At 40.0% G+C, this 22,670-nt stretch overlaps 2 protein-coding genes across 2 annotated transcripts in view; one reads left to right on the forward strand and one right to left on the reverse strand.

The window, feature by feature from the left end:
* The window catches only part of pex14 (peroxisomal biogenesis factor 14), a 107,207-nt gene extending 101,101 nt beyond the window's left edge, over positions 1-6,106 (reverse strand). Inside the window, exon 1 of the mRNA XM_052484220.1 lies at positions 5,791-6,106. Coding sequence (XP_052340180.1) covers positions 5,791-5,826 — 36 coding nt within the window. The 5' untranslated portion in view covers positions 5,827-6,106. The remainder of the gene's footprint in view (positions 1-5,790) is intronic.
* A 298-nt stretch (positions 6,107-6,404) lies between these two features.
* Positions 6,405-21,941, forward strand: dffa (DNA fragmentation factor, alpha polypeptide). The gene is made up of 6 exons (XM_035740673.2): positions 6,405-6,718; positions 16,746-16,904; positions 17,230-17,387; positions 17,632-17,827; positions 18,100-18,227; positions 19,351-21,941. The coding sequence occupies exons 1-6, from the start codon at positions 6,625-6,627 to the stop codon at positions 19,561-19,563; spliced, it is 948 nt and encodes a 315-aa protein (XP_035596566.1). The 5' UTR covers positions 6,405-6,624; the 3' UTR covers positions 19,564-21,941.
* The last annotated feature ends 729 nt before the right edge of the window (positions 21,942-22,670 follow it).

A 22,670-nucleotide genomic window follows, 5' to 3' on the forward strand; every position in this document is an offset into this window, starting at 1 on the left:
TCTTGTGGTTGAGTAACATCGAATACACTCCTTGAGTGACAGGGTAGGTCTGGTCTGTGGCTAGGTCTGTGTGGATAGTGGCACGGAGAGAAAGAGTGGAGAGAGATGACTCAAGTAGCGAAGTAAACTATGAAAACTGACACATATGGCTTATCACATTTAACAAACCAAACCTTCAAATACCTCTATAGAAGGTAAAGTAAATATCATAAAATACGGTATACAACCCAGCCCTACTGCACAGAGATGTTTTCTAGTAATGGTATTGAAAACAATAAGAATGCCCTGTTCAAATGAAACATTTCAGTCACTAGTCCATTTCTCCATCGAAGTCTTGGGCTTGTAGGACATTTCTACTTATGAGTATTGCACCATTGGAATAGCCCTCTCAGAGAGCTGGCATTTATTAGACTATTCAAGGAGAGTTGGGTTGAAGCATTTAAGGTTGATAAGGTAAAACTTAAAAACAATCATGTCTAGCCAGCTTCCACACAGTACCTTGCCCTGAACCTTTGAGACTGCTAATGTAATAGTTTAGCTTCTGTCCCTCTCCTCGCCCCTACCTGGGCTCGAACCAGGGACCCTCTGCACACATCAACAACCACCTACCACGAAGCATCGTTACCTATCGCTCCACAAAAGCCACAGCCCTTGCAGAGCAAGGGAAACAACTACTTCAAGGTCTCAGAGCGAGCGATGTCACCGATTGAAAGGCTATTAGCGCACACCCCGCTAACTAGCGGCCATTTCACACCGATTACACTAACCTATGTACATAGAGTCATTGATTGGTCACTGTAATAATGTTTACACACTGTTTTACCCACCACTATATGAACAGTACCAGACAAAAGTTTGGACACCTACTCATTCACAGGTTTTTCATTTTTACTATTTTCTACACTGTAAAATAATAGTGAAGATATCACAACTACGAAATAACACGTATGGAATCATGTAGTAACCAAAAAAAAAAGTGTTAAATAAATCAAAATAGATTTGATGACAGCTTTGCACACGCCTGGCATTCTCTCAACCAGCTTCACCTGGAATGCTTTTCCAGCAGTCTTGAAGGAGTATTGCTGCAGAATGCTAAGGTAACCATGCAGGTTAAGTATGCCGTGAATTCTAAATAAATCACCGACAGGGTCACCAGCAAAGCACCTCCATGCTTCACGGTGGGAACCACATGCTGAGATCATCCGTTCACCTACTATGCATCTCACAAAGAGACAGCGTTTGGAACCAAAAATCTCTGGACTCATCAGACCAAAGGACAGATTTCCACCAGTCTAATGTCCATAGCTCATGTTTCTTGGTAGCAAGACGACCATGAGAGCCTGATTCACGCAGTCTCCAATGAACAGTTGATGTTGAGATGTGTCTGTTACTTGAACTCTGTGAAGCATTTATTTGGGCTGCAATCTGAGGTGCAGTTAACTCTAATGAACGTATCCTCTGCAGCAGAGGTATTTCTGGGTCTTCCTTTCCTGTGGCGGTCCTCATGAGAGCCAGTTTCATCATAGCGCTTGATGGTTTTTGCAACTGCACTTGAAGAAGCATTGAAAGTTCTTGAAATTTTCCGGATTGACTGACCTTCACGTCTTAAAGTAATGATGGACTGTCGTTTCTCTTTGCTTACTTGAGCTGTTCTTGCCATGATATCGACTTGGTATTTTACCAAATAGGGATATCTTCTGAATATCAGAACATGATCAGAACACAAGTGATTGGCTCAAATGCATTAAGGAAAGAAACTCCACAAATTAGCTTTTAACAAGCCACACCTGTTAATTGAAATGCATTCCAGGTGACTACCTCATGAAGCTGGTTGAGAGAATGCCAAGAGTGTGCAAATCTGTCAAAGGCAAAGGGTGGCTACTTTGAAGAATCTCAAAGAAAATATATTTTGATTTGTTTAACACTTGTTTGGTTACTGCATGATTCCATGTGTTATTTCATAGTTGATGTCTTCACTATTATTCTACAACTTAGAAAATAGTTTAAAAAAAATGAAAAACCATGGAATGAGTAGGTGTGTCCAAATGGTACTGTATATACTGTATTTTAGTCTTGGCTCATCCTATATGTACACACATTTTCTATTCATATACTGTCCATACAGTCTATATACACACCATTCACATACAGTACATATATATTTATTTATATTCCGGATTTTGACATCGATCGTTTTGATAGGTCTTAATTTCTTGTTCTTTTTTCTACTTTTGGATAATGTGTGTATTGTTATTGTATTGCTCGATATTGCTGCATTGTTGGAGCTAGAAACATGAGCATTTCCCTGCACCTGCGATAACATCTGCAAAACTGTGTATGCGACCAATAAACTTTGATTGGAATTGCTTTCATAGAGGACTATTCTTAATTGTGAGGATGAACACACACTTTGTTTTCATCATGAGCAAACATTATTGGTTTTCTACCCAAAGTTGCAAATCCATTTTATAAACACAGGAGACCAGGAAACTGGATAAAAGAGTGGGGCAGTATAGCAGGAACAGCTCAATTTAAAAGGTCAACACTTGATACTATCATACTGTATAATGGGATATTAAGGTGAATGACTTCATTGACTAACATCTCTGAACAGGGAAAAGGACTCTAACCATCACCACATTTAATGGAAAAGCATTAGGCCACATGGTATGATGAAGAAACAATACTCCAAGCCACTGCTTCATACTACTTGTCAGACAGAGACAACTCTTATTGTATACTGGTCTTTGGGGTGGGATTAGTGTAGAGTTTGAGTGGGGGGGGTGGCTTTTATGTGGGTGGCTTTTGACCATTTTTGGGAATTCCTCATGTCTTAATTATGGATGTTGGGTACTATGTTTGTTGAATATCATATGAATCCTTTAAATTATGATGGCCAATTTGGGTGCAATCAAGTTGCTTAATTTCTAAAAGATCAAACTATATTTCAACAACACACTTAATCAATGTGATTTCTAGCTGGGCAAGTGGGAGTGCGGTGGTAGCTCACCTATTCGTTTGCTCATCTATCACTGATCAGAAATATTTAGCATGCTATAACGTAGCCTAAATCAAGTGTAGGCCTATCATTTTGCTCGATCGCATATAGGCAACTCCAAAATCCTGCGGATGGTGTGAAATATCAACATGAGACTAAAATGTGTTAGAAAATTATAGCAATCTATACTTTCAATCTGTATTTTCACAAAGATACCCTCGATGTAAGACCCTACACCACAAAGCAGAGTGAGGGTAGGAAATAGAGGTTGACCGATTATGATTTTTCAATGCCGTTACCGATTATTGGAGGACCAAAAAAGGCCGATGCCATTTGAAATCGGATGATTTTTATATATATTGTAATAATGACAATTACAACAATACTGAATGAACAATGAACACTTATTTTAACTTAATATAATCCATAAATAAAATTATTTAGTCTCAAATAAATAATGAAACATGTTCAATTTGGTTTAAATAATGCAAAAACACAGTGTTGGAGAAGAAAGTAAAAGTGCAATATGTCCCATGTAAAAAAGCTCATGTTAAAGTTCCTTGCTCAGAACATATGAAAGCTGGTGGTTCAATATTCCCAGTTAAGACGTTTTAGGTTGTAGTTATTATAGGAATTATAAGGCGTCAACTATTTCTCTCTATACCATTTGTATTTCATATACCTTTCACTATTGGATGTTCTTATAGGCACTTTAGTAATGCCAGCCTAATCTCGGGAGTTGATAGGCTTGAAGTCATAAACAGTACTGTGCTTCAAGCATTGCTAAGAGCTGCTGGCAAATGCAGTAAAGTGCTGTTTGAATGAATGCTTACGAGCCTGCTGCTGCCAACCGCCGCTCAGTGAGACTGCTCTATCAAATATCAAATCATAGACTTAATTATAATATAATAAACACAGAAATACGAGTTTTTGGTCATTAATATGGTCAAATCCAGAAACTATAATTTTGAAAACAAAACATTTATTCTTTCAGTGAAATAAGGAACCGTTCTGTATTTTATCTAACGGGTGGCAACCCTAAGTCTAAATATTGCTGTTGCATTGTACAACCTTCAATGTTGTTGTTAATTATGTAAAATTCTGGCAAATTAGTTGACAGTTCGCAATGAGCCAGGCGGCCCAAACTGTTGCATATACCTTGCCTCTGCTTGCACTGAACGCAAGTTGAAATTGAACCCAATTTCCCTAGTTAATATTTCCTGCTAACATGAATTTCTTTAAACTAAATATGCAGGTTTAAAAAAATATACTTCTGTGTATTGATTTTATGAAAGGCATTGATGTTTATGGTTAGGTACATTTGTGCAAAGACTGTGCTTTTTTCAGCAATGTGCTTTTCTTAAATCATAACCCGTTTGGTGAAGTTGCAGTAGGCTGTGAATCGATGATAAATTAACAGGCATCGCATTGATTATATGCAACGCAGGACAAGCTAGTTAACCTAGTAATATCATCAATCATGTGTAGCTAACTAGTGATTATGTGAAGATTGATTGTTTTTTATAAGATACATTCAATGCTAGCTAGCAACTTACCTTGGCTCCTTACAACCTTGACGCTGCACTCGCGTAAAAGGCAGTCAAGCCTGCCACAGTTTCCTCGTGGATTGCAATGTAATTGGCCATAATCGGCATGGAAAAAGGAAGATTACCGATTCTTATGAAAACTTGAAATCGTCTCTAATCAAATCGGGATTAATCGGGCGACCTCTAGCAGGAAAGAGATGAAACGTGGATCAAAAAAGCATGGGCTTGCCTTGGGCTTTGTTTCAACATATCCCTTTTTTATATGACAGCGGTTCCACACGTTGTCGTGACACAAGTTGTGTGGGAAAAATATGATTTGTATTTTATTTTTTATATTTCCATTATATTCTTAGCCTTCGGTGTTGACTGTGATCAGGTTAGCCTAAGTCTTTCTTGTATATTTAATTAACAAAATAACTATTGATTTCATGTGAATATGCCTTCTATTCTTTTGAAAATACATTTTATTATCGTGTTCCTTAGGACCTGCCTAAAATGAATTAATAATGGATTTTTTTGGTAATGGTGTATATTCAATGGATTTATTCAAATAGTCCACCCACATGGGACTACATCTCCTCCCACTCCAGCCAGTATATGCATGGAGATATAAAATTATTATCCTGGCAAGAATGTGGTAAATGAATTGGGCTCTAAAAAAAACATTGACCGATTATACTTTTTTTTTTTTTTTACAGGCAACATGCCGTAAAGTCTGTCTGTAAAGGGCATACGTGTGTCTTTTTTATTTTAAAGATTATTTCTCGCTGATATGAAAGATAAGGGGCATGTCAACATATGTTTAGAAAACCGGGTTGAAAGCTTTGACTAATTGCTTTTCTAAAACACAACGTCGAAATTGTAGTTCGCATGGGGCCAAATGTGGGAAAATGTAAACGCTGAAAACCCTATATATGGAGAAGGATTTTCGAGCGCTATTACTTCGCTAGCTAGAGCATTGATATTTTCGATTCTCGTTGAACTATTACCTACCTAGACACCATGATAGCTACATGACTTTCACATGTATAGAAAGTATGGGTAGTGTCGTGGCCTTCACCTGTCAACACAGAAACATTGAAACTTTTTCGAGCTAGCAAGCTAGACCAAGCTAGCAACTAACGTTAGCTGTCTAGCTTAATCATAGCTAATTCATAGGTTCAAGCAAATGTAATTCATAGGTTCAAGGAAGTGCAGTATGCAACTACAAACCATTATATAAGGTATGAAAGTATAAATAGAGACCTGTGTTTGCGGATCAGGTTGTTCAGAAGATGCCATCTTTCCCAGCCTACTCCTCTTCAAATCGATTCATTCGGGAACGATTGCTTAGGCCTGAATAAGGACGACTGGACTAAAACTCCGACATTATGTTTTTTTTTTTTTTTCGTTCCTTCTATTATGTTGAGGCAATATAGTAAATATTATTTTCTGATTAGATCGAGATATATATGTAGATATAGATATATAAATCAGTGGAGATTGCTGAGGGGAGTATTTGATACTACTTGATAATATTTTATACTCTATTCTACTCATTCCTCTCCAGCCATTACCACGAGCCCGTCCTCCCCAATTAAGGTGCCACCAACCTCCTGTGAAATATATATATATATATATATATATATATATATATATATATATATATATATATATATATATATATATATATATATATATATATATATATATATATATTTTTTTTTTTTTGTTTTGTTTTTTTTGCCCTTATTCAACTTTGTTCAAAATCAGGTCCGTTTGACTTTAAATAGCAAAACAATACATTTCCCATGAGGGCTTAGTTCTAAGATCAGGACTTCCGCTTTTGCGGATATGTCAAGAAGGTGCATACCGTAAACGACTGTTAGGTTATATATATATATTTTTTTTATTATTATTTTTTTTAATATGCATTTATTTTATTACTTTTCAAAATCAGAACTTTTACTTTAAATCGCATAACACTACATTTCCCATGACATCATGTCAGGACTTCCGTGTTCGCGTTTGAATCTGCCAAGAAGGTGCATGCAGTAAATTTCCGTAAGGTTATTTAACTTTCGGCATAACAAAAGAGTGATGTCTGAACTAAAACCTTGTAAAGTGTGTAATTTTATGCGACAACAATCATACGGTTTGGTTGTTCCTTCTCTGGACCAACTAAAGATTAAAGGTACGCTAATGAATGTTGTAAAACAGCTGTCTAGCCAACCACAACTAGCTAAGTTAGCTAGCTAAGGTTAGATAGCTACAGAAAAGTGAGTTATCTTTGCGTGTGTTATAATAGTTTTGGTAGCTACTATAGATAGTATTCCTGATGAGCTGGGAGCATGCATTCCTCCTTAATGAAGACAAGTCAATGTAACTACGTGTCATATAAATACAACCCAAATGCAGAATACATTTTGCTAGCCTAGCGCCAGGTAGGTAGGTATCTGTATGTAGCAGCATACGTTGCCACTGTATCAGCTGTTAAATCATATAATGTTTACAGTATCTATTATTCGTTCATTGGGAAATCAACTGGCAGTCAACTATGATCTCTAATCTTCGTGAATCATCACTACATACTGGAAACTGTATGAGCAACATTTTGCTCTGTGTGCTCTACATATTCGACTTGTACAAACTTGATTGAATTAGATATGGCACCTCAGCAGACCGAGGTAAAATTAGTTGTATACTGGATATTCGGTGTATATCTGTGTTCTCTAGTCAATGCCTATTGAACCAACCATGCCATGACTATGAAGATAGTATATTCGGAATCAGGGGTGGATGGAACAATCCATACTTTTTTTCTTGTTTGTTTTTTGGGATATCGCCAATCCTATCTGATAAGGAATATTTTCTAAGTAAGAGAACATTACACCTTTTAATTTGTTTTTACATTTAACCTGTCTTCTCTTGAGATGAAAGTATTTTACTTTAAGATATGAATTGCCACAATTATGTTTGTTCTTAAAATTATGTATTTTATTAAAACATAAATAAAGTAAATAGCCTGAATTATCTTGAAAAAAGTTACATTTTTAAATCATACAAATAGGAAAACGTGTCTCTAAAATAAACAGTTGTTCATTTACGTTCTGGGCCCATACATGTTAAAGGGAAATGTTAAAAAATATATATAAAAAAATATTCATAATCTCCAGTACCACCCCAACATCAACATCCAATGACATCGGTGTGCATAGTGTGCTTTTAACCAGTTACAAGTAGTCATTACCTACTAATAGTCTGCTAATTGGTTTATATCATTGGAAGCACTTCAGCGATTTTTGCAATTCGTTCCATACATTGGCAGCAGAGAACTGGAAGGAAAGGCTGCCGAAGGAGGTGTTGGCTTTGGGGATGACCAGTGAGAAAAACCTGCTGGAGCGCGTGCTACCGGTGGGTGTGGTTATCGTGACCATTGAGCTGAGATAAGGTGGAGCTTTACCTAGCGAAGACTTCTAGATGACCTGGAGCCAGTGGGTCTGGCAACGAATATGTAGCGAGGGCCAGCCGACGAGAGCATACAGGTCGCAGTGGTGAGAGTGGTATATGGGGCTTTGGTGACAAAACGGATGGCGCTGTGATAAACTGGATCCAATTTGCTGAGTAGAGTGTTGGAGGCTATTTTGTAAATGATATCGCCGAAGTCGAGGATCGGTAGGATGGTCAGTTTTACGAGGGTATGTTTGGTGGCGTAAGTGAAGGAGGCTTTGTTGCGAAATAGGAAGCTGATTCTAGATTTCATTTTGGATTGGAGATGTTTAATAGGAGTCTGGAAGGAGAGTTTACAGTCTAGCCAGACACATAGGTATTTGTAGTTGTCCACATATTCTAAGTCAGAACCTTCCAGAGTAGTGATGCTAGTCGGGCGGGCGGCGATCGGTTGAAAAGCATGCATTTAGTTTTACTAGCGTTTTAAGAGCAGTTGGAGGCCTCAGGAGTGTTGTTATGTAATTGAAGTTCGTTTGGAGGTTTGTTAACACAGTGTCCAAAGAAGGGCCAGATGTACACAGAATGGTGTCATCTGCGTAGAGGTGGATCAGGGAATCACCCGGAGCAAGAGCGACATCGTTGATATATACAGAGAAAGGAGTCGGCCCGAGAATTGAACCCTGTGGTACCCCCATAATGACTGCCAGAGGTCCGGACAACAGGCCCTCCGATTTGACACACTGAACTCTATCTGAGAAGTAGTTGGTGAACCAGACGAGGCAGTCATTTGAGAAACCAAGGCTGTTCAGTCTGCCGATAAGAATACGGTCTGCAATCCGGTTTCCGAGCTGGTCAGCCATGCTCAAGGTGCACCTCAGGCACACTCAAGGTACTAAACAATATCATAACCGCCATTGTGCAGCCGTCTGTGCAGCAGTCTTCATCGGCCTGGCCAAGGCTTTCGACTCTGTCACCGTACCTCGACAGAGTCGAAAGCCTTGGCCAGGTCGATGAAGACGGCTGCACAGTACTGTCTTTTATCAATGGCGGTTATATCGTTTAGTACCTTGAGTGTGGCTGAGGTCACCTTGAGCGTGGCTGACCAGCTCTGAAACCAGATTGCACAGCGAAGAAGGTACGGTGGGATTCAAAATGGTCAGTGATCTGTTTGTTAACTTGGCTTTCGAAGACTTTAGAAAGGCAGGATGGGTTTGGGTCTAGATTGTCACCCCCTTTGAAGAGGGGGATGACCACGGCAGCTTTCCAATCTTTAGGAATCTCGGAGGATACGAAAAAGAGGTTGAACAGACTGGTAATAGGGGTTGCAAAAATGGAGGCGGATAATTTGAGAGGGTACAGGTTTTGCAGCTCTTTCAGAACATCTGCTATTTGGGTGAAGGAGAAGCTGGGGAGGCTTGGGCAAGTAGCTGTTGGGGTAGCCAGGTTGTAAGCATGGCTAGCCGTAGAGAAATGCTTGTTGAAATTATTGATTATCGTGGATTTATCGGTGGTGACAGTGTTTCCTAGCCTCAGTGCAGTGGGCAGCTGGGAGGAGGTGCTCTTATTCTCCATGGACTTTAGAGCTACAGGATGCAAATTTCTGTTTGAAAAAGCTAGCCTTTGCTTTCCTAACTGACTGCGTGTATTGGTTCCTGACTTTTCTGAAAAGTTGCATATTGCAGGGACTATTCGATGCTAGTACAGGAAGTTTTTGTGCTGGTCGAGGGGGGTCAGGTCTGGAGTGAACCAAGAGCTATATCTGTTCTTAGTTCTAAAAAAAAATGAAAGGGGCATGCTTATTTTAGATGGTGAGGAAATTACTTTTAAAGAACGACCAGGCATCCTCTACTGACGGGATGAGGTCAATATCCTTCCAGGATACCCGGGCCAGATTGATTAGAAAGCCTTGCTCGCAGAAGTGTTTTAGGGAGCGTTTGACAGTGATGAGGGGTGGTCGTTTGACTGCGAACTCATAACGGATGCAGGCAATGAGGCAGTGATCGCTGAGATCAGCAGAGGTGAAAACCGCAGTGGATTTGGAGGGCAAGTTGGTCAGGATAATATTTATGAGGGTGCCCATGTTTACGGATTTGGGGTTGTACCTGGTGGGTTCCTTGATCATTTGTGTGAGATTGAGGGCATCTAGCTTAGATTGTAGGACTGCCGGGCTGTTAAGCATATCCCAGTTTAGATCACCGAACAGAACGAACTCTGAAGATAGGTGGGGGGCAATCTATTCACATATGGTGTTCAGGGCACAGCTGGGAACTAAGGGGGGGGTCTATAACAAGCGGCAACATTGAGACTTATTTCTGGAGAGATGGATTTTTAAAATTAGAAGCTCGAACTGTTTGGGCATAGACCTGGAAAGTATGGCAGAACTTTGCAGGCGATCTCTGCAGTAGATTGCAACTCCTCCCCCTTTGGCAGTTCGATCTTGACGGAAAATGTTGGGGATGGAAATCTCTGAATATTTGATGGCCTTCCTAAGCCAGGATTCAGACACGGCAAGGACATCAGCATTAGCGGACTGTGCTAAAGCAGTGAGAAAAACAAACTTAGGGAGGAGGCTTCTGATGTTAACATGCATGAAACCAAGGCTTTTATGGTTACCTCTCTTACTGTCATTGAGTAACGATAAGAGAGCTTGCATCTCTGGATGCACTAGTTATGCTGGGTGAGGTCACCGCATGTGGGAGGTGGGACAAAGGAGGTATCTGAGGCATGTTGAGTGGGACTAGGGGCTCCGCAGTAAACTAAAACAATGATAACTATCCTAAACAACAGTATACAAGGTATATTGATATTAGAGAGAGACATAAAGCAATCACAGGTGTTGATTGGAAGAGCTAGCTAAGACAACAATAGGAAGAGAACAACATCAGTTAAATCAAATAATTTGTATTTGTAACTATCTTTTTGAATTGTAGTATGTCATTTATACAACATTTTTAAAGAAAAACCTGTTTAACAACTAACCCACATTTCTTCTTAAATAATCTTGTAAGAGTCTGCTGACTAACGCAGGCTTCAAGCTTCCTTTTAAGTAATTTTTTTGCAGGTAATCGCCATAAAGACTACCAGTATGCAAATTAGGCAGTCAAATGAATGACTATCTTACCGATGCGATTCATTAGGCTACTGACGAGTCACTAAAATAGCAACCAAAAAACAGCATTGTTTGTGGAAAGAAAGACAAAGATCATAGACCATAGCTATGATTGTAGCTGCTGTCCTTGTTATGGGGCAGCACTGGATAATTTCCATAGTCATGGCACGCCATTTATATAAGAGCTATTAACGATTTTAAATTTTAAATCTTACTTTTTTTTTATATTTGATGTAATGAAAACATTGTGAATTGTTTTCCATCCATCCCTGAATCAAAATATACCATCTTCATAGCCATGGAAGGCTTGGTTCAATAGCTAGTGATGAAGTGAACTGAAAATCCAATATAAAACACATTTAACCTCAAACCTCTATGGGACATCCCTTAAATTCCTAAAATGCTACTCACTAGGCGTGGTGCTGTCTTAACAAAGCTCACATCCCTGGCCTGGAGACACGATCTAGAATACTACTAGATAATAAGTATAATCATGTGTTTTGTGGAAATCCATACAGTGCCTTCAGAAAGTATTCACACTCCTTGACCTTTTCCACATTTTGTTGTGTTACAGCCTGATTTTAAAATGGATTAAGATGAGATTTTGGGTCACAGTGCAATAATAGTGTTTTAATATGATTTTTGAATGACTACCTCATCTCTGTACCAGACACATACAATTATCTGTAAGGTTCCTCAGTCGAGCAGTGAATTTCAACCACAAAGACCAGGGAGGTTTTCCAAAGCCTCGCAAAGAAGGGCACCTATTGGAAGATGGGGGATTGTTATTTTAAAAAACAGACATTGAATATCCCTTTCAGCATGGGTGAAGTTATTAATTACACTTTGGATGGTGTATGTATACACCCGGTCACTATAAAGATACAGGCATCCTTCCTAACTCACTTGCCGGAGAGGAAGGAAAACTGCTCAGGGATTTCACCATGACGCCAATGTTTACTTTAAAACAGAGTTTAATATCTGTGATAGGATGAATCAACAACATTGTAGTTAGTCTACAATACTAACCTAATTGAAATAATGAGAAAAGGGAAGCTTGTAAAGATATTCCAAAACATCCATCTTGTTTTGAATACAAAGCGTTATCTTTGGGTCAAACACATCACTGAGTACCACTCTTCATATTTTCAAGCATGGTCGTGGCTGCATCGTTATCAAATGTATTTATATAGCCCTTCTTACATCAGCTGATATCTCAAAGTGCTGTACAGAAACCCATCCTAAAACCCCAAAAACCAAGCAATACAGATGTAGAAGCACGGTGGCTAGGAAAAACTCCCTGGAAAAGTGGGGTGGCCAGTCCTCTTCTGGCTGTGCTGGGTGAAGATTATATTAGGACATGGTCAAGATGTTCAAATGTTCATAAATGACCAGCATGGTCAAACAGCAAGGAGTCATCATGCCAGGTAGTCCTGGGGCATGGTCCTCTGAGAGAGAGAGAGAGAGAGAGAATTAGGGAATTAGAGCGAGCATACTTAAATTCACACAGGACACCGGAAAAGGCAGGAGAAATACTCCAGATATAACAGACTGACCCTAGCCATAAACTACTGCAGCGTAAATACTGTAGGCTGAGACGGGAGGGGTCAGGAGACACTGTGGCCCCATCTGATGATACCCCCGGACAGGGCCAACCAGGCAGGATATAGCCCCACCCACTTTTCCAAAGCACAGCCCCCACACCACTAGAGGGATATCTTCAACCACCAACTTACCATCCTGAGACAAGGCTGAGTATAGCCCACAAAGATCTCCGCCACGGCACAACCCAAGGGGGGGGGGCGCCAACCCAGACAGGATGACCACAACAGTGAATCAACCCACTCAGGTGACGCACCCCCTGCAGGGACGGCATGAGAGAGCCCCAGTAAGCCAGTGACTCAGCCCCTGTAATAGGGTTAGAGGCAGAGAATCCCAGTGGAGAGAGGGGAACCGGCCAGGCAGAGACGGCAAGGGTGGTTCGTTGTTCCAGTGCCTTTCAGTTCACCTTCACACTCCTGGGCCAGACTACACTCAATTATATGACCTACTGAAGAGATGAGTCTTCAGTAAAGACTTAAAGGTTGAGACCGAGTCTGCGTCTCTCACATAGGTAGGCAGACCATTTCATAAAAATGGAGCTCTATAGGAGAAAGCCCTGCCTCCAGCTGTTTGCTTAGAAATTCTAGGGACAATTAGGAGGCCTGTGTCTTGTGACCGTAGCGTACGTGTAGGTATGTATGGCAGGGCCAAATCGGAAAGATGGGTAGGAGCAAGCCCATGTAATGCTTTGTAGGTTAGCAGTAAAACCTTGAAATCAGCCCTTGCCTTAACAGGAAGCCAGTGTAGGGACGCTAGCACTGGAGTAATATGATCAAATGTTTGGTTCTAGTCAGGATTCTAGCTGCCATATCACTAACTGAAGTTTATTTAGTGCTTTATCCGGGTAGCCGGAAAGTAGAACATTGCAGTAGTCTAGACCTAGAAGTGACAAAAGCATGGATACATTTTTCTGAATCATTTTTGGACTAAAAAAATCCGATTTTTGCAATGTTACGTAGATTAAAATAAGCTGTCCTTGAAACAGTCTTGATATGTTCGTCAAAAGAGAGATCAGGGTCCAGAGTAACGCCGAGGTCCTTCAGTTTTATTTGAGACGACTGTAGAACCATCAAGATGAATTGTCAGATTCAACAGAAGATCTCTTTTGTTTCTTGGGACCTAGAACAAGCATCTCTGTTTTGTCCGTGTTTAAAAGTAGAAAGTTTGCAGCCATTCACTTCCTTATGACTGAAATGCAGGCTTCCAGCGAGGGCTATTTTGGGGCTTCACCATGTTTCATCGAAATGTATAGCTGTGTGTCGTCCGCATAGCAGTGAAAGTTACCATTATGTTTACGAATGACAAAAGGTAAAATATATAAAGAAAACAATAGTGGTCCTAAAATGGAACCTTGAGTGACACCGAAATTTACAGTTGATTTGTCCGACAGATAAGATCTAAACCAGGCCAGAACTTGTCCGTGTAGACCAATTTTGGTTTCCAATCTGTCCAAAGCTCGGGTATTTTCTGTATACCAGGGAGCTAGTTTCTTGTGACAAATGTTTTTAGGGGTGCATCTAGGGTATTGCGCAAGGTTAAATTGAGTTCCTCGGTTAGGTGGTTAACTGATTTTTGTCCTCTGACGTCCTTGGGTAGACAGAGGGAGTCTGGAAGGGCATCAAGGAATCTTTGGGTTGTCTGAGAATTTTATAGCACGACTTTTGATGATCCTTGGTTGGGGTCTGAGCAGATTTGTTGCGATAGCAAATGTAATAAAATGGTGGTCCGATAGTCCAGGATTATGAGGAAAAACATTAAGATCCACAACATTTATTCCATGGGACAAAACTAGGTCCAGAGTATGACTGTGGCAGTGAGTAGGTCCGGAGACATGTTGGACAAAACCCACTGAGTCGATGATGGCTCTGAAAGCCTTTTGGAGTGGGTCTGTGGACTTTTCCATGTGAATGTTAAAGTCACCAAAACTTTGAATATTATCTGCTATGACTTCAAGGTCCGATAGGAATTCAGGGAACTCAGTGGGGAATGATGTATATGGCCCAGGAGGCCTGTAAACAGTAGCTATACAATGTGAGTAGGCTGCATAGATTTCATGACTAGAAGCTCAAAAGACGAAAGCATCGTTTTTTTTTTTTTTGTAAATTGAAATGTGCTATCGTAAATGTGGGATGAGCGGGGGATATGGTCACTAGTGTCACCAGGAGGTGAGGCCTCATTTAACACAGTAAATTCATCAGGCTTAAGCCATGTTTCAGTCAGGCCAATCACATCAAGATTATGATCAGTGATTAGTTCATTGACTATAACTGCCTTGGAAGTGAGGGATCTAACATTAAGTAGCCCTATTTTGAGATGTGAGGTATCACAATCTCTTTCAATAATGGTAGGAATGGAGGAGGTCTTTATTCTAGTGAGATTGCTCAGGCGAATACTGCCATGTTTAGTTTTGCCCAACCTAGGTCGAGGTACAGACACGGTCTCAATGGGGATAGCTGAGCTGACTACACTGACTGTGCTAGTGGCAGACTCCACTAACAGGTTAACAGCCTGCTGCCTGGCCTGCACCATATTTCATTGTGGAGCTAAGGGAGTTAGAGCACTGTCTATGTTCGTTATGGGTATGCTTGTCATTGAAAAGGACTAGGGAGTTTTTTTTTAGGATAAAAATAAATGGAAAATCCTAGAGGAAACCTGACAAATTCACCTTTCAGCAGGACCACAAGGTCAAATATACACTGGAGTTGCTTCAAGACAACATTTAATGTTCCTGAGTGGTCTGGTTACAGTTTTAGCTGAAATCGACTTGAACATCTATGGCAGACTTGACAATGGCTGTCTAGCAATTTTTTTATTTTATTTTATTATTTTTTTTACCTTTATTTAACCAGGCAAGTCAGTTAAGAACATATTCTTATTTTCAATGACGGCCTGGGAACAGTGGGTCAACTGCCTGTTCAGGGGCAGAACGACAGATTTGTACCTTGTCAGCTCGGGGGTTTGAACTCGCAACCTTCCGGTTACTAGTCCAACGCTCTAACCACTAGGCTACGCTGCCGCCCGCAATGATCAACAACCAATTTGACAGAGCTTGAATAATGTGAAAATGTTGCACAATCCAGGTGTGCAAAGCTCTTAGACGTACCTAGAAAAGACTCACAGCTGTAATCGCTGCCAAAGGTGATTCTAACATGTATTCACTCATGGATTTGAATACTTATGTAAATGAGGTATTTCTGTATTTGATTTTTCAATACATTTGCAACAGTTTCTAAAAACATGATTGTCATTATGGGGTATTGTGTGTAGATGGGTGAGAAACAATTTTATTTAATCAATTTGGAATTCAGGCTGTAACACAACAAAATGAGGAGTAAGTCAAGTGGTATGAATACTTTCTGAATGCACTGTAGCTAGATAATAATGCAAGTAAGTACTGTACCAAACTAACAGTGATGTAAATAGGGGCGGCAGGTAGCCTAGTGGTTAGAACATTGGGCCAGTAACTGAAAGGTTGCTAGATCGAATCCCCAAGCTGAAAAGGTATAAATCTGTCGTTCTGCCCCTGAACAAGGCAGTTAACCCACTGTTCCTAGGCTGTCATTGTAAATAAGAATTTGTTCTTAACTGACTTGCCTCGTTAAATAAAGGTTAATAAAAAAAATCAACTGGGGTGTAAACTCTGATCGCTGGTCTGCAAAAAGTAGAAAATGGATGGGCAAAAAGAAAACGTTGGTAACCTGCGTTTACCCTCCGCTACACAACTGCAAACTACAAATGAAAGATAGCAACACACTTCATCTAGGCCTATTGCGCATGCAGCAATGCAGAAGTGCAATGTTCCACTTAACTGTCTCTCAGCCACAAATGGTGCCCTATAAGTGCTCATGACACTCATGCAGGTGGTATAATCAGGGTGTCAAGGCTAAATACTGCTACGCATATAGATGTCATTACATTATTACATTTATAATTTCTAAGTTGTGAGTGATGCATGCTATGAAGCTCTTGTTATGGTGGCAAGTTCAAGTAAAGTGTCAGTAATCATTCATTCCATATACATGTTTATGTACCTGCACTTTTCTGTAATTCTACCTCCCAGGAAGCGAATCTCTTGGGTTTAGCCCAAGTACCTCCGTCTCTGTGGTATTAGAAGATGATGGGACAATAGTTGAAGATGAGGCCTATTTCTTGTGCTTACCTACAAACACAAAGTTTATGCTCTTGCATGAAAAAGAGACGTGGGCCCCACTACGAAGAAGTAAGCTTTTTCTGTTCTGTCAATGCAAATATGTATTGTCATATTAGGCTATAGTCATTGTTTAAGCCTACTATTGTGTGATCCGTCATTTTGCGGTTTCTAAGTTGATCTATCTGCAGTTTGAGCCAACCTCTTGGGAAAGCACATCCTCTGACATTCTATGCCTATATTCAAAGAGTATGTTTGTTTCTTTGCTTGTTTTTGGGGCTAACTAGTTATAGACCAAAGTCTGTTCTTTGATTACGTGGCATTGGTCATCTGTCTTAGCTCTCCCAGGTTGTATTCCCATACTAACGCATAGTGATTTTATACCATGCTACTATAGTTGATGGCGGCACTGCTTGGATGACCAGGGAGTCTGTGAATCTTGAGAGCGATGCTGTGGACAGCTCAGTCAGTGGGATCGAGCCCTGGTTCTACCTGACCCAGCAACTCAAGAAGGACCTGGCCAGCATCATACTGATGTCGGAGGCAGAATTACAAGTAGGGTAACTTCAATAACATTTCCACCTCCATCCCCCCTCTCACATTTAAATGTATGAATATAGAATATCTTGTTAAAGTTAGATCCTATTCCATCAGATAAAAACAACATTTATGGCTGTGGGTATGGTATAAATATTGTGTATACTACTTCAATACAAAGCCCTCTTTGCATTATGTTTATGTGCTTGAGGATAGCTGTATGTGTAATAGCGAGAATAACTATACATGTTGCGTGTTCCAGACCCTAGTGGACGTGCCTTGTTTAGAGCTGGCCTCAGCCCTGGGCTTCCCGGAGAGGAAGGCGCTGAATCTCCAGGACACTCTACAGAGAGTGTTGGACCGCAGGGAGGAAGAGCGACAGTCCAAGGAACTGCTCCAGCTCTACCTCAAGGCAGTGGAGAGAGAAGACAGTCAAGAGGCAGAGCCTAGAAATGACGGTGAGAGCGCTATCAGGAATAAAATGGGATCAATCTGTTAGAAGATCCACTTATGTGAGTGGAAATGCCATTTGAAGTGAGGGAAGGCATTTTAACTTCAACTCAAAAGTTGTGGTAGTTTATGTAAAAGCAGTGTGTGGGTTTTTTGTCACTAGATGGAGCCATTCTTTAAGCAATAGACAACTAGCCCTGAAATATTGCCTTTAAACCTCTGGCTCAGCCAAGTTGTGTTGTGAGAGTGATCGTGTTCTACCATAACCCATGTCTCACAGGGTCAGGTGATGGGGATGTGACAGACGGGATGGCAGTAGATTCGGCATCAGGATTCATGTCCAGAACGCTGATGGTTCTCAAGGGTAAAACGAGCCCTGAGACCAGGCTCTCCAATGAGGAGCTGCAGGTATGTCACAAAGACCAACAGCTAAACGCTTCATTTGGTTATACAGGATCATATTAATAGACTAAAGTGGACCCCTCTCCTTGTCTACTCGGTCCTTGTCTACTCTCCTTAATCTGCATTGGTATGAAAGGGCATGCATTGTGAAAACAAAGTCCCTGGTAGGTATCCACAGTATTACAGTGATATGTCCTAAGTTATTCAGTTTTAGTGCACAGAAAAAAAACGAACAGGAGAGAAATACTTTCCATTATTGAGATGCACTGGATTGCGTCCCAATTCTCCTGAAAGGGTTCACTTCTCCCCACGTATTTTAAAGCATTGGATTAGTGTAAGCATAGGTTAGAGGGAGTTTATTACACAGCTCCTTCCCTTTTTAAATCCACGAAGGGAAGTGAACAAACACACAGTTAAGGTAAAGAATAAAGAATTTTAAAGAATTTGGACACATGAAATTGTTTCCTTTCCACCACATGAGGGAAATGGGAAGGCTACAACTACAGTATATGTGAGAATTTCTATATTCTGTCCACTTGGTGGCACTATCCCTCTGCACTCTTGATTTCAGTATACACAGCATATGAAAATGGACTGCCTAAGTACATCTTTTATCAAGCTGTTAACTCTATCACTAAACCAAACTACATTTTTTTTAAATAGTACAAGTGTCTGTAAATATGCCAAGTAATCCTGACAACAAAAAATAAGTTTAGAGCAGTTCTAATAACATCACTGTATACCAAGGAATTGCATTTCTTATATTGAATACCATTTTTGTCCCAACTGTATCTGTTTGAAATCTAAGATCAAGGGCTTTTCACACCACTAAGTATACTCTGAGCCTCTTATCTCCCAAGTCAATTATCTCTGAAAACAATATCAATTACATTGAACATAATGAATGTAAGAACATTTACTTATTAAGTCTGCATTATATTATTCCAATGTGATCCATTGACATTCATGAACCATGAGCAACTAATGCAAATCTCTGCCATGTCTATACAGTGCAGAGACTATCCTATCCCCCATCTCTGCACTTCTGTCCTTCTCAGAATAGATTGCAGTTCTGATTTTAGCTGTATACAACATGAAATAAACCAAACCAAAATGTTGTCAACTGCAGATGGTGGTGAACAAAGGTGCACGGGCCATGGAGCAAGTCCTGGGCTGGGACTCTGAGAGGACATTGGTGCTGCTGCAGGCATGCGAGGAGCAACTGAGCAGGCGGCTCCAGCAGGTTCAGGCCATGCAGTACCTCCGTAGCCACACACAACAACAGGACAGCACGCAGCCCTCCGACAAGAGCCAAGCCACACAAGCCAAGCGCAGCAAGTAAGGAGTAGGGGGAAGTTGCCACTACACGCTGATCTTTGGTGAGTTTAGCGTTTTCCCACTTATGGTTAGGATTAGGGAAGGGGAAACTGATCCTAAATCTGTACTTAGGGAAACTTCATGCCAGAGCCAGCTAGTAATACCCCTCTGTCTCTGACCACTGACCACAGAACACACACTATCTGCCTTAAGACTGAGACGATAAGTATTTGGATGGTAAAGCATTTTTTCTTGAAATCGAACAATGACCATGAGGTTAAAGTGCACACTGTGAGCATTAACTTGAGGGTATTTATCTATATTGGGTGAACAATGTAGAAATTCGGTCACTTTTTGTACATGGTCCCCCCCCCCCCAATTCACTTATTTGTGCATTTAAAGTAGTAAAATGTTAAGTATTTGGTCCCATATTTGTAGCACACAAAGACTACGTCAAGCTTGTGACGACAACTATGTTGGATTATCCTGACTGAATTGTGAATAATGATGAGTGGGAAAGTTACAGATGCAAAAATATCATTCCCCCAAGGCATACTAACCTCTCACCATTATAATAACAGGGGAGGTTGGCATTTTTTGGGGGGGTATGATATTTGTGCATCTAACTTTCTCACTCATTGTTCACGTTTCATTCAGGATTATCCATAATCATGGTAGCATCCACGTTTATGTAAAAGTGTTAGAAATTAATTTACAATAAAAATGACGCAATACATTATTTACCATTCATTTGTAATGGGCACAAATCATCTGAAACACAACCAAACCAAAAAGCAAATGCATCCACCAAGTTTGTAGAGTCAAAATCTTGATGTTATTATTGCGTGCTATGAATATGGGACCGAATACTAAACTTTTGACTACTTTAATAAACATATAAGTGAATGTGTCGTAATACCTTTGGTATCCTAGAATCGGGGGACTATGTACAAAAAGTGCTGTAATTTCTAAACAGTTCACCCGATATGGATGAAAATAACCTCAAATTAAATCTGACAGTCTGCACTTTACCTCATAGTAATTGCTTGATTTCAATTCCAAACTTTGAGTATAGAGCCAAAATAAGAATAAATGCTTCACTGTCCCAATAATTACGGAGGGCACTGTATATCGCCTCCTGGTATCAATAAATGCTCATAAACGCTGACATTATTTGCCAAATGGCTTTGGTGCCCCTTTTGTGAGTGAACCACATGATGGCTATCTCTTTAGGTACATTAAGTAGAAGTGTTATTAGCATAGGTAGATGTTAATGACCAGAACAATTAGGGATGGACCAACTGTGCAACCCTTTTGATATGTTGTCTTGGTCGACTCCTCCGGTACTTTACCTACTCAGGAGCAAAGTGTGACACAATACCTGATTCTTACCCCTGGAAGCTATAACAAAATTATGGTTGATGTTAACTTAAATTGTAAGCAAATACCTTGGACAATCCATTTGTGGTCAAAGATTAGTAACCCAGTAATCTGTTGACATTATATTTAATCCTATTTTCCTGAAGATTTAAAATGAGAGCTAATTGTTCCATTCCTGTCAATTTTGTATACTGAATCGTTGATATGCCTCCTAAAACCTTGCCAAATAATTAGCCTATTTCTTCTGCCTATTTTGCTTTCCCTTTTGACTCTACTTGTTTTGACTGCTCTGCATATTATTAACCAATATACATCAAATATAACTTAGAATTCATTATTTTTGGGAAACAACCAGAATTGGTTTATCTATCTGTACTTAAACCCTGTATATTTAGGAATGTTAATGTAAGAAAGGATATCAGATTTGATATGTAATTGTGATGTAAGCGTGCATCCGTGTAGTGTGGGCCCATGTGAGCTATCTGGTTATATTGACAGGACATCCTTGTTAATAGGACAGACTTAAAGGGCTGTAAGATCACATTTGAAACCAGTCGTTTACAACAAGGACATGGGGCCAGCAAGGAGGCACATGTCATGACAATGAGATGCCAACAGCTTTATATATACAGAAAAGTGTATTGAAGGCATTTATGGTGACAAATGGATGGGGAAACATGTTATCTTCACCTGTATTATGATGTGATTCTTGTACTCCACGTGAATATTAATTGAAATGCTCTGAAGTCCGTTACACACTCGTTATTGCTTCCAATGTTCCTTGAAAGAAAAAGGTGTGTGTTCAGTTTGAAATGGTGCATCTTGGGAGCCCTCTGTATGAAATGAATTAACATGTACGTACTGTACATATATTTTATCATTGAGCCACAGAGTTGTGTAATCAAAGTTTTGCATTGTGATTAATGAGGCTTTTTTTTCTGGAACTGTTTAAAATGGAACTGACGTGGCAAGCGGAGTGTGTTAAGTATGACAGCTTTTCTACAATAAAGCGCACAATCCTGACATCACTGTGTTTTCATTCACAACTTTTTCATTTACTGCTTGTTATTTTTTCCAGTGTATATAAAAATGTGCTTCCCATCCATGGACAGAAGAATGTAATGCTGTGTGTTTTTTAATGAGCTAAAGGATATAGAGGATTGCCTCAGGAAGACGAGAGGAAGGATAGGACATTTGATCCACCATTAAATGGTAAACTTAACTCACGGCTTGTGATGCCAAGATATTGTTCTCCGTATCGTCGATATATTGGTCCAAAAAAAAAAACGTTATGGATTGTTGATATTCAATGAAGTTATTTTATATGTCATGGCGTGTACATTGTTTGGCCCTAAGATACAATTGTAAAGGAATAATGATGGGTGTGAGGGAAAAGAGGTGACTGGCTATGTACTGTTGCTGTATGTGTCTGGACAGTCAGTTGATGGGTTTTATGGCGTGCGCAATTCCTGTGACATTACCTCCGCTTAACCAGTGTTACCCGAAATGAGCAGAAGTGACATGTAAGCAGTGTGTGAAGTGTCAGCATTTTGGGAGGTTTCGATTGGGAATTTAATATGGTTATATTCATTTTATTATCATTATTTCAGAATATTTCCCTTTGTTTTGCATCAACTATCAATCTGAATGTAAACCAAGTCTTTCAACCATGTTCTTTAGTGGTAGACATTAAACAAAACAATTATGGCATTTGTGAGGTCTGAAATGAGGTGAGTGACTTAAAGGAGGCCT

The sequence above is a fragment of the Oncorhynchus keta genome, chromosome 28, assembly GCF_023373465.1.
Source record: "Oncorhynchus keta strain PuntledgeMale-10-30-2019 chromosome 28, Oket_V2, whole genome shotgun sequence".
In the NCBI taxonomy this organism is placed as follows: domain Eukaryota; kingdom Metazoa; phylum Chordata; class Actinopteri; order Salmoniformes; family Salmonidae; genus Oncorhynchus; species Oncorhynchus keta.